The sequence below is a fragment of the Podarcis raffonei genome, chromosome 10, assembly GCF_027172205.1.
Source record: "Podarcis raffonei isolate rPodRaf1 chromosome 10, rPodRaf1.pri, whole genome shotgun sequence".
NCBI lineage: Eukaryota > Metazoa > Chordata > Lepidosauria > Squamata > Lacertidae > Podarcis > Podarcis raffonei.
In genome coordinates, this window is record NC_070611.1 from 27,908,902 (window position 1) to 27,921,012 (window position 12,111).

General features: G+C 44.0%; 1 protein-coding gene across 3 annotated transcripts in view; it reads left to right on the forward strand.

Moving 5' to 3' along the window:
* Window positions 1-12,111, forward strand: part of TMEM117 (transmembrane protein 117) — a 214,614-nt gene that overhangs the window by 120,502 nt on the left and 82,001 nt on the right. For all 3 annotated transcript variants that reach the window (XM_053405031.1, XM_053405029.1, XM_053405030.1), the window contains exon 5: window positions 4,681-4,778. In XM_053405031.1, coding sequence (XP_053261006.1) covers window positions 4,681-4,778 — 98 coding nt within the window. The remainder of the gene's footprint in view (window positions 1-4,680; window positions 4,779-12,111) is intronic.

Sequence of the window (12,111 nt, forward strand, 5' to 3'; positions counted from 1 at the left end):
TGGGAGCTGATTAACAGATGGTCTGTTTAAATATACAGATTAAAAATTAATACTAGCTTTTTCATCCCCCACATTTTTTTTAAAGAAGAAAACATTGTGTGGGTTTCTTTCTTTTTTGCTCTGCTTAATTTTCACTGGCATTAATAATGGAAAGTAGATCACAGGTGGCATATGGTCTTCTTTATGGAGGACTCTCAGGCTTCACTTGCTTGGACCGCAGTGTTGCCTACCAAGCCAGGATTTCTCTAGATGCCACTTCCGAGTTAGATTGGAACAGAATTGTGTGTGTCTTCATGGTCATATGTGGCAAATCAGTCATCTTGAATTTAGATGGCCTTCCAAAAGTCTGAAGCAATGCAGACTCCAATTGTGGCATTTCTGCTGCAGTCTGTGGTTGGGAATCAAAGCCCACTTTGACGTTTTGAGTTACTAGAACGTTGCATGTACATAGCACATTGATTGTAGGAGGGCTATTCTCTTCCTAAATGATGGATCCAGAATCTGGATTTCTTAGGCTTCTTTTCCATAGTAGCTGCCTAGAATTGTCATATCATAGATCTTGATATTTTTAGATGGGTTTTTATGAATATTTTAGATCACTTGAATCAATCTTTAACACCCTTCTCTGCCTTCTTTGTTCATGCAATTAAGGAGAAGAACAATAGAACTATAGTCACCATGACATCCAAAGAATTTTGCCATTCCTTAGGGCCTGTTGCAGCAAACCTTTTAAGTCACATATCATTGTGCATTCACCATAGAACTGTAGAGTTGGAAGTCCGGCCCCCTGCATTCCAGGAAACTAAACTATGGCACAGCATTTTTAAAAAGCATTCAAAACTCCATTTTCTTGCTATGCAGAAACATGTCCGCAAACAGCTCCATAATTTCCTGCGTGTCAAAGGCACTTTAAAACGCTTTTTGAAAACCTGTCCTTGGAGACAGAGATGTGGTTCATACAGTAGGAGCAATGGCATATAACCTCCATGGCAAGACTTAGTGGGCCCTGAAATATTTTGGTGGAACCAAATAACACAGCTGCAGAAATGTCGAGGCAGCGGCAGTTGCTTATTCTCTAAGCTGGATGGCAGGCGTTATAGTTTCTCTGCGAAAGCAAATGTAGCCAAAGTTTTCTTGTGAAAGAGGCACAGGGATTATTCTCTCAGTGGTAGGAAAATTCAAAGGACTGCAGAACAGGGAACTTAAAAGGTCCTCTCTCCACAGAGAAGCATTCACAGAGAATTACAACAGTGGACCCATGTTGATCTCTACAGAGATCAAAAGCAAGGGAATCGATAGGTGTGCCATGAAAGGAAACCCCACACTTTCAATGAATTCCATTTTTCAGCCATTGCTTCTATTCTTTTTGATCTCGGTTGATTAGGTGCTACCCCTCTGTTGTGCCGCTGTGCTTGGTGACACAGTTAGTCAAATGGTAATCAAGCCTTCTCACTCTGCAAGGTCATTGGTTGGGGGCCAGTAACCCTTTCTCTAGTGATCATCCATTCAAAATTGGACAACAGCACCAGGTCACAGCAAGCGCAGGTTTCATTACTGCTTCTGCCCATCTTCTAGGAACCACTTCACATGCTGCTTACTTCCATTTCACATGCTAAATGGGATTATCATTTGTTCACTTATAGTGCCAGCAGCAATATCAACACCGAAGAACAAATCGTGGCCAAGTTTTGCTTCATCCAAATCCAAATGGATCCTGGTTAAACAACCATGGAATTGCAGAGTTGGAAGGGATCCTGAGGATCATCTAGTCCTGGCATCAGCAAACTTGGCCCTCCAGATGTTTTGGGACTACATCTCCCATCATCCCTAGCTAACAGGACCAGTGGTCAGGGATGATGGGAGTTGTAGTCCCAAAACATCTGGAGGGCCAAGTTTGCCTATGCCTGATCTAGTCCAACCCCCTGCAATGCAGGAATATGCAGCTGTCCCACACAGGGATCAAGCCTGCAACCTGGGCATTATCAGCACCATGCTCTAGCCCACTGAGCTATCCAGACGGTTGTGACCTATAGAAGCATGTAGGTAAAGATAAATAATAATCAGTGTAGCTCTCCTATTCAGATTTTCAAAGAACAGGGAATCTCCAGTTTTAAGGAGCAGAAAGTATGGGATGGTTGGAGACAGAGAGAAAGCCGGGGGGGGGGAGTTAACCCTTTGAAAGGACAACAACAACAACAATTTATTGCTTATACCCCGCCCATCTGGCTGGGTTTCCCCAGCCACTCTGGGAGGCTTCCAACAGGAGATTAAAACTACATTAAAATATCAGTCATTAAAAAAACACTTCCCTAAACAGGGCTGACTTCAGATGTATTCTAAACATCAGTTGTTTATTCCTTTGACATCCCATGGGAGGGCGTTCCACAGGTCAGGAGCCACTACCAAGAAGGCCCTCTGCCTCGTTCCCTGTAACTTCACTTCTCGTAATGAGGGAACCACCAGAAGGTCCTCAGAATTGGACCTCAGTGTCTGGGCTGAACGATGGGGGTGGAGATGCTCCTTCAGGTATACTGGGTCAAGGCCGTTTAGGGCTTTAAAAGTCAGCACCAACACTTTGAATTGTGCTCGGAAACGTACTGGGAGCCAATGTAGGTCTTTTAAGACTGGTGTTATGTGGTCTTGGTGGCCGCTCCCAGTCACCAAGCTAGCTGCCGCATTCTGGATTAATTGAAGTTTCCGGGTCACCTTCAAAGGTAGCCTCACACAGAGCACATTGCAGTAGTCTAAGTGGGAGATAACCAGAGCATGCACCACTCTGGTGAGGCAGTCTGCGGGCAGGTAGGGTTTCAGCCTGCGTACCAGATGGAGCTGGTAGACAGCTGCCCTAGACACAGAATTAACCTGTACCTCCATGGACAGCTGTGAGTCCAAAATGACTCCCACCCTCACAGTTGCCCCATTCAGGACCAGAGAGTCCCCCCACACCCACCCGCCCCCTGTCCCCCCCAAAAACAGTACTTCTGTCTTGCAGGAGTCAACCTCAATCTGTCAGCTGCCACCCATCCTCCAATCGCCTCCAGGCACTCACATAGGACCTTCACCACCTTCACTGGTTCTAATTTGAAAGAGAGGTAGAGCTGGGTATCATCTGCATACTGATGAACATCCAGCCCAAACCCCCTGATTATCTCTCCCAGCGGCTTCATATAGATTTTGGAATATAGAACAAAACCACCCCCACTCTCCGTTATTTTCAAAGGAATGTGAAGGAGACTGAGACAATTTGGAATGTAATCTAACTGGAAAGATAACTGATTATAAATTTTCAGCTGAAAGGAGGAAAAGTATCTGCCAGCTGCAAGGTCAGAGGTTTTCCTATTAATCATTGGCAGTTTGGAATCAGACCGTTCTTCCTAGGTTGGGAAAAAATGGTGAGGACAGTTTATTTGTTGGAACAGAGGGGTCTCTAGCAAGCTCTTCAATCATGGAATGAAGTGACGCAGAGGTTTTTGGAAAACTGTGACACAACCACTTCCCCCGAGTCATGATGGGAAATATCAACAGTTGGAAGAATGAAAGACACAACAGCATATATGGTTGGGACAACATCATGGAGAAAAAATTATCACGCACAGGAAAGAACAATGATTACAGACTAAGTGCCTTACTTGAAACTTTGTAAATTACTTAATACATTAACATGAATTGAAACCATAAGATTGTAGCCATTGTACAAAGTCTTATAATCTCGAAGGGAATGTAATTGAAATTATTAAGATTTTGGAACGCAGAAAATAAAAAGGAAAACAAAGAGGGAGCCATCAAATCTAGCATGTGAGGAGGCCACTTTAGCTAAATTGTTTTATTTGGTATATTAATAATTGGTTTTAATAATTGTGTTAATTGGATAAAATTAACTGGAATTGTTATAATGAGGCTGTCATTGGAACGATATTGAAAATCAATAAAAATATTTTTTTTTTAAGGGAAGTGTGGGATGGCAGCAGTTTGAGGAGAATGGTGCGTAGACAAGGAGGGATTAAAGGAGGCACAAGGGGTTCACAGCACACATTAAGCTGAGATATGGGCAGGCCCTCCTTCATGAGTAAGCCCCATTTACCTCTCTGGGACTTATCTATTAGTGAACACACATAGCATTGGACTGCATAATTGCATGTGCAACTTTGTCCCCTGTCTTGGGGCATTTTTGATGTATTGTTTCAAATCACTGGAATACATTACAGTGGTACTTCAGGTTAAGTACTTAATTCATTCCAGAGGTCTGTACTTAACCTAGTGGGCATGAGCCAGAACAGCAGACAAGTCAAACAACAGACTCCAGGCCAGAGTTACCCAAACTGTGTGTCGCGACACATTACAGTGGTACCTCGGGTTAAGTACTTAATTCGTTCCGGAGGTCCGTACTTAACCTGAAACTGTTCTTAACCTGAAGCACCACTTTAGCTATTGGGGCCTCCTGCTGCTGCTGCGCCGCTGGAGCACGATTTCTGTTCTCATCCTGAAGCAAAGTTCTTAACCTGAAGCACTATTTTTGAGTTAGCGGAGTCTTTAACCTGAAGCGTATGTAACCTGAAGCATATGTAACCTGAGGTACTGTACAAACTCTCTCCCTCTCCCTCGCCCTCTCTCTCTCTGTGTATGACTGTAACAGAACTACCTCAGCTTGAACTAGTCTCTTTGTCACTTTCTTCACTCCAGGTCACAGATATGATGCTTCAGGACAAGCCCTATCCAGACTGGGGAAAGTCTGCCAGAGCTTTCTGGAAAAGGGGGAACATCAGGATCATTTTATTCTGGTAGGAAATAACCACAGTTCGATTATTGCAAATGGTTGTCTGTGTGCTTATACAGAATATACCATGTAAATATATAATTCTGAACCACTTCCAAGGGTTGAAGCGCAAAACATCTGGAGGGTATCAGGTTGAGGAAAGCTGAGATAGATCCTTGGTCTGATCCAGCGTGTCTTTTCTTATCAGAATCAAATCAATAAATGCTCTGCTGTGTTTTACCATGATATAAAGTTTTCTTAACCTATTTTTACCTTGAAATAATTTGCCACAAATGTCTTGAATGTTAAATTGGATTAAGTGTAAGCAAGGCATCATTTCATCTTCAAAAATAAGCTGATCTAATGGGGATTTTTAAAATATAAAGGGTGACATAAGTGCCTTCATTTCTTGCTGTGGGCAATGAAATAAAATTGCCTTAGGCAACACCACTCATTAAATAAAGACATTATTTATGGGATACATGCCAGGCATTCAATAACAGCCTTCTTAATAAGCAGAGTGAAAAAGAAAGATGGGCAAATAAGTAATGTTAAAAATTATAACCAAGTATTGTGACCCCTTAAAGACACATGGTTGTAGAGGGGGAAATATAAGCAGGAAATGCAAACAAAGACAGACTGTGACAATTATATTACAGTTTAACCATATATAAAATAGCTACAGTGACCATTCACAAAGCCGTGTTGCTGAGAACACAAACATCTTGGTAAGCTATTTAGCTCTTATACTGGGATAAAAACTCATTGGGTGATGCCTAATGTTAGATATACTTGGCATAGACTCACTAAAATGACTAAATGACTGAACAGAAGTACAGTGGTACCTCAGGTTACATACGCTTCAGGTTACAGACTCCGCTAACCCAGAAATAGTGCTTCAGGTTAAGAACTTTGCTTCAGGATGAGAACAGAAATCGTGCTCCGGTGGCGCGACAGCAGCAGGAGGCCCCATTAGCTAAAGTGATGCTTCAGGTTAAGAACAGTTTCAGGTTAAGTACGGACCTCCGGAACGAGTTAAGTACTTAACCTGAGGTACCACTGTAACGTTATTTATTAGTTATTATGTTCATGTCTCAACGTTCCTCCAAGAAGCTCTGGGTGGTATGCTCACTTCTCCATCCCATTTTACCCTCACAACAACACTGAGAGATGACAATTGGCCCAAGGTCACCCAGAGAGTTTTACAACTAAGCAGGGATAATAATAATAATAATAATAATAATAATAATAATAATAATAATAAATTTATTTCTACCCCGCCCATCTGGCTGGGTTTCCTCAGCTGCTCTGGGCGGCTTCCAACAAAATATTAAAATACAATAGTTCTTCAGATATTAAAAGCTTCCCTAAACAGGGCTGCCTTCAGATGTCTTTTTAAAGTTTGGTAGTTGTTTTTTCCTTTGATATCTCGTGGGAGGGTGTTCCACAGGGCAGGCGCCATTACCGAAAAGGCCCTCTGCCTGGTTCCCTGTAACTTCGCTTCTCATGGGGAGGGAGCCACCAGAAGACCCTCAGGACTGAACCTCAGTGTCTGGGCAGAACAATGGGGGTGGAGACGCTCCTTCAGTTATGCTGGACTGAAGACTTGAACTTTAGATTCCCGGGTCCTATTCTAGCACCCCAACCATTATACCACCCTGGCTTTCTTAAGCCCATTGATTTCAATGGGTCTGCAGTAATGGGAAATATGGGAATTAACCATAACTTAGACAGAACCATCCCTCCCATTGGTGAAGATTAAACCCACTGGCTATGACCACATATTCAAATGGCTTTGGGAAATTTATTGAAGTTTTCACAATGCAATAAACGAAACAAACTAATCTACAGGAAATGAAGAAAGGAATGACAAGATCTTCTTTCATCACTATATCTTAACTTCCATCCTCAACAGAGGAAGTTGTGTCCTTCCATTTCTGAGCTGGGCTCATCCCTCTCTTCTCACAGCCTCTCACCCTGTGATATCTCCCAGGGCCACCTCTCAATTGATGGGTGCAAATGAAATATTTCCCACCCCCATCTTAGAATGGCCCAAGCTGCTTGACTAAAGCATTAATTTGAAAAAAGCAAGTTGTGAAGAATCATTAAGGTAGCGATTCTTTAAGGTGCAAATTTGCAGAACACGTTGTTCCAAATTTACATCTTCCATATGCTTTTAGCAGCAATTTGCTTCCAACCTCCCTTTTGGCAAATTTAGTGTACTTCAGCTAGTGTTGCATATTGCTCCAAGAAGAAGGGGAAATGAATATGGCTTATTCCAAACCATTGATCAACGTTAGCTTAGAAGATCACATAGTTTACATATTTTCTATTTATGCAACTTTTGTTCAACATGCCTCACTGTGTTACCTCTTGTTTAAAAGCACCGTTTTGCACACACGGTAAAGGAGAAGATTTCTGTTGAGATAGCTTTAGCTCTAAAAAATGGAAATCAAACTTTGGAATCTAAAGCATTTTAAAAAGTATGCTTAATTAAGCAACTCCATATGTTGAATGGGAAGGGATATAAAATGAAATTATATGAATTGCACACATGTGCCACCCCACCAGCAAGATCCCAGATTGATGACGGACAATTTGCTATAACATTTGGGATTATCCTGGCAGAATGATTGTCATAGGCAATATCTTGCTTCAACACTTAGCATCTCAAATGACCATATCTCTCCTCTGAACTGAGCTTGCAAACTGTCTGTGGTTGCCTTTATAACTTGTATAATGCCTATTCTAAAACAGCTGCATTGGCTGCCAGTTGATTTCTAGGCTCAGTTGAAGGTGCTCATGCAAGTGTTTAAAGCCCTAAACAACTTGGCCCCAAATATCTGAAAGAATATCTCCTTTCTTACAGTCCCCACTGGGTGTTAAAATCAGCAAAGTGTTCCTTCTTTGTAGCGCCACCTTGAGTAGTTCAGAATGCTGGTGGGGATGGCCCAGGAGAAGGCCTTACCTGTGGCAGCCACTGGCGGAGGAAGAGGGGGCGGGGGGAGCACACAGGCCTCAGCACCATGATCCCGGTAGGGTGCCATCGTGGCTGCCCTCCCGCACTGGGCGCCCCCAGGACACCCCCAGGACACCACCACCAGCCACACCCCCACCTGCTCTCCACCTCCCAGTGCTGGAGCATGAAGCTCTGCCACTGGTGGTAGCCCCTAAGCTTTGGAATGCCCTCTTCACACAGGTGCATCAGTTGTACCTTGGTTGCTGAACGCCTTAGAACTCGTATGTTTCGGCTCCTGAACAATCGAAAACTGGAAGTGAGTGTTCTGGTTTTCGAACAATTTTTGGCAGCCAGAATGGTTTTAGAAGTTGAATAGACTCTCAGAACACATTCTGTTTGAGAACTAAGGTACGACTGTACAGCTTTCAGCGATTGCTAAAGGTGTACCTCTTTTACCTGACCTTTGGCACCCTAGATGTGTGTGTTCAAGTCCCACCCCATTCCTGTGACTGAAATATAGTTAAACTGTTTTTAATTCTGGATTTCTACATTGCTGTAACCAACCTTGGGGCCTGCTGGTGAAAGGCAGTTAATAAAATTAATACTAATAAAATTAAGAATAAGAATAAGAAGCATACCCATGTAAGAATTTTGCAAAATCCTTAGTAGTAGAGGACACACACTTTGCGTCTATGTCTACTTTAACTGACTCATTTCTGCTCAGGTAACCCATATCATGCTACAAGAGATAACCTAAGATGTTTTATTGGAAAAAATCAATATAGCTTTCTTTTGCCGTAGAAGAATGAGCTGATAGCTGAGCAATATTGAGTCATCCAGTTTTACTTTGTACATGAGATGAAATAATAAGAACAAGGTGCTCAGATTTTGGCGTTCCATAATTACATGTTGTCTACCTCCAACAGGAAAAGAAATAGGTAGAACTTCAGATAGATTAAAATATCAAAATCACAAAATGTTAACAGCAGCTGCTGCATAGGTCTCCTTGTTGTCTAATGCACCTCCTTTTTATTCTCTTTGTCCTCTCCCGCCCCCATTTTGCTTTAAAACCCCATCACACAAAGACATCTTTGAATGGATGCCCAAAAATTATTAGAACAACAAATATGATGCAAACCTTTCACATCCATGGATTTGAGCTACCTTGCTCATACCGCGTCTTTATGCTGAAGATTATACAATCTATTTATTGTACCGACGAATGCACTCAAAGGCCTAGCTTAAAGAGCCTTTAAAATAATGGTGTTGTCAGTAGCCTGGTAAGTGCCTCTCATCCTTTTGTGCTATGGCGCATTCACAGCCCTCTCCTCTGGAATTGGATTAGCTTGCCTTGTGATGAACCTTGACTCTAATTTACGGCAGTGCTTCCCGCGACACAAGTGTAAGCCTTTCTCATTGCTAATGGGCAAATCCCCATGTGTTTCCACAGAGTGACACCTGACTTTTAGAAGGGAGCGAGGGAAAGATGGAAGGGGGGGGCGCTTTCAAAAGACAAACCCCACATCTGAAGACAGAAAAATATTTTTGAGTATTCCTACTTCCCATCAGCATCCACTTTCCCCTGCCACAACGTAACATAAATTTGATTGCATTAACGACAAAGGCAGTCAGGGAAGAGGGGTTGCCCGAAGACTGCATTAAAATGGATCTGGCGTACATTTAAATTGCATTAGTTGCTCAAGCCGCATAAGCTTAGCCGAATACATGTGGCTGAGGTGGAGAATATTACTAAAGCTTTCCCCTCCTTCCTTTTGATTAAACTTTCTCCTTGAAATAATTCTAATTGGTTGACCTCCAGAGTCCGCCTCTTTTCCTGGCTTTTAAGAAACAAGGTTTTTTGATGTGTGTTTGTTTTTCTGTTGCTTGGTAGGATTGCTTTGCCCTTAGGTGGATTGAACTGAGCTACTCATTTGAATTCTCAGCGCATCTGAAGTAAATAGAATGAGAGATGCCTTTGATAAACGGCACTTTTTTTACTGAGACGTTTTTGATACTAGGTTAATGGATTAGCCTGGAGGGAGCTTCTGTGGGTGCCAAGGGCCTCTTGAATGCGAGTGGCTATACTGACCATCACCTCCAGATCTCAAGAGATTTTCATAAGCGGTTTGATGACTGGCAGTTAGTACAGGATAGATGTCAAGGCCTGGTTGGAGGAGGAGAAGAGCTGGGAGCCACCAGCCCAAGAGTTCTCCAGTGAGGGCTCAAACTGGCTGGGTGGCAGCCTGCCTCCCAAGAGTCCCTCAGGGAACGCTCCGAAGATAACACCTTTGAGCCTGGGACACTGAGGAGCGGTCAACAGAAGGTAGATGATAGAAGCAGGAGACTTGAGCAATCAGTGTGTGTGTGTGTGTGTGTGTGTGTGTGTGTGTGTGTGTCAGGAGAAGGAGGGAGAAGCTCCTGGTGGCTCTTCTCCACTTCTGACACCCTGCGCAAGGAGAGTACTGCACATTGCTGAGCAATGTGTCATACATGCCCAGAGGAGGAGCTCCCCCTCTCAATCTGCCTGATAGGGATTCAGAGTGAGAGACCAGAGGAGAAAGGCTGTGCCCACAGCTTAGTTTCAGCAACACTTCCGTTGGGATGCCTTGGACCTTCAGGGCTGCACGGCTGCAGGAAACAACCCCCCTCTTGAGTTGGCCATGCTGTAAGATCTGGACTCCCTCCATCCAAAGTCAGGTGTAAATATGTGAATGAAGCACATTTCTTAAAGCTATGTCATTCGGCGGGTCTTGATTCTCAAAGGAATACAGACCCTGAGTGAGTGGCGGGAACCCTCCCGGAATCTTGCCACAGCTCAGCAAAGACTGGGGTGGTGCCCAACTTTTGTAACAATGCTAACATCTCTTTGCATGGATGCTACATGTGTGATTGGGATGGATTGGCCAGCAGGCTTGCTAGCATGGAAGGAACAAGGCCTGCTGTTGTGTCCCTTGACATAGTGATGGTGTTTCCCCAACACGGCATCCTGTGTGAGGCAAAGAATGCCTCATGACCTGGGTGTTATGTACTGAAGTTCTCACCCTGGGCCAGCAGGGGGATACTGTAGATAGTTATGCAAATAAGGGATCGAAAGTGATGTTCAGTGATTGGATAGTTTTAGAAAATTGTTACAGTTATGTTGGACTGGAGCTCTATATAAGCAGGCTGACTGAACCCTTCAGTTCAGTTCAGTTCTGTTCTGGCCTGTGAATAAACAAGAGCTGTTTGAAGAATCGTTGTGTCGTCTGATATGTTCACCCACAACTTAACACTGGGGAAAAGGGGTTTGAGTTCCATGTTAATCTGAAGCATTTTATTTATTTAAAGCATGGTGAAGGGCAGCTAAGAAATCCTCCTCATGCTACTATTACTGCCATGATTATCATCAGAGGTACCGACTTGGGCCCCAGACTATGGGTGCACAACGTCCCTCATCATGACATCATCTTACATTGTGGGGGCCACAGTGGTGCTTGGGTGGCCTCCAATGCACTTCTGAGGCCTCATAGGGCCTCAGAGGTTGCATCCGAGGCCTCATGAGGCCCTCAACGCGACTTCTGGTTTCTTGTGGGAGCTGGCACCAGTGATCACTGTCATTGTGTCATTGTTGTGCCTACTAAGGAGAAATTTCAATCTCTTGACACTGCACAAGACCTTGATGACACAATTTCTTCCTTGTTTTACAGACTTCTGGATGGCGAAATCTGATCTGATTTAAAGTAGCACATACTGCAATACCTTTATTGCACCTATTAATTAATTCTTGCACCTAGTAATTTTGCCCTGTTCTTGTTCCGTTGGACTAGCATGGCTGCTAAATTCTGGTCTACAAAGTTATCAGAGTAGTCAGTGGTTGGAACAGGTGGAATTGCAAAGAATCTCTGCCTTACTACTCTCTCAGTGACCCATGAATGCTGTACTGTCACCGGAGCTCAATACAAGCATATATAGCTTTCCAGATTGTCTTTAAACTATGCAGGCGTGATATCATCAGAAGCCAATTCCCGTCTTGTGTCCTTGAGTCAAAACAAATGCTATACGTCCAGTGGCGTAGCGTGGGTTGTCAGCACCCGGGGCAAGGCAAGTAATTTGCGCCCCCTAACCCATGGATTTGCGCCCCCTAACCCAGATGTTGCGCCAGGTGCCCCCCAGATGTTGCGCCAGGTGCGGCCGACCCCCCTGCACCCCCCACGCTACGCCACTGCTCCCATCCTCTCATAGCTGGAGGTGCCGGCGACTCAACCTGGGGGCCTTTTGCAAGGAAAGCAGTGCTCTCCCATGCAGCCACGAACTGTAGTAGACCGGCTCTTTTGAGAAGCAAGGCGGCCTCGGCTGAGGGACGTGGCTGGTCTCTGCAGGGGAAGGAAAGGAAGAGACCCCGGGGTCTTTTTCTTCCAGG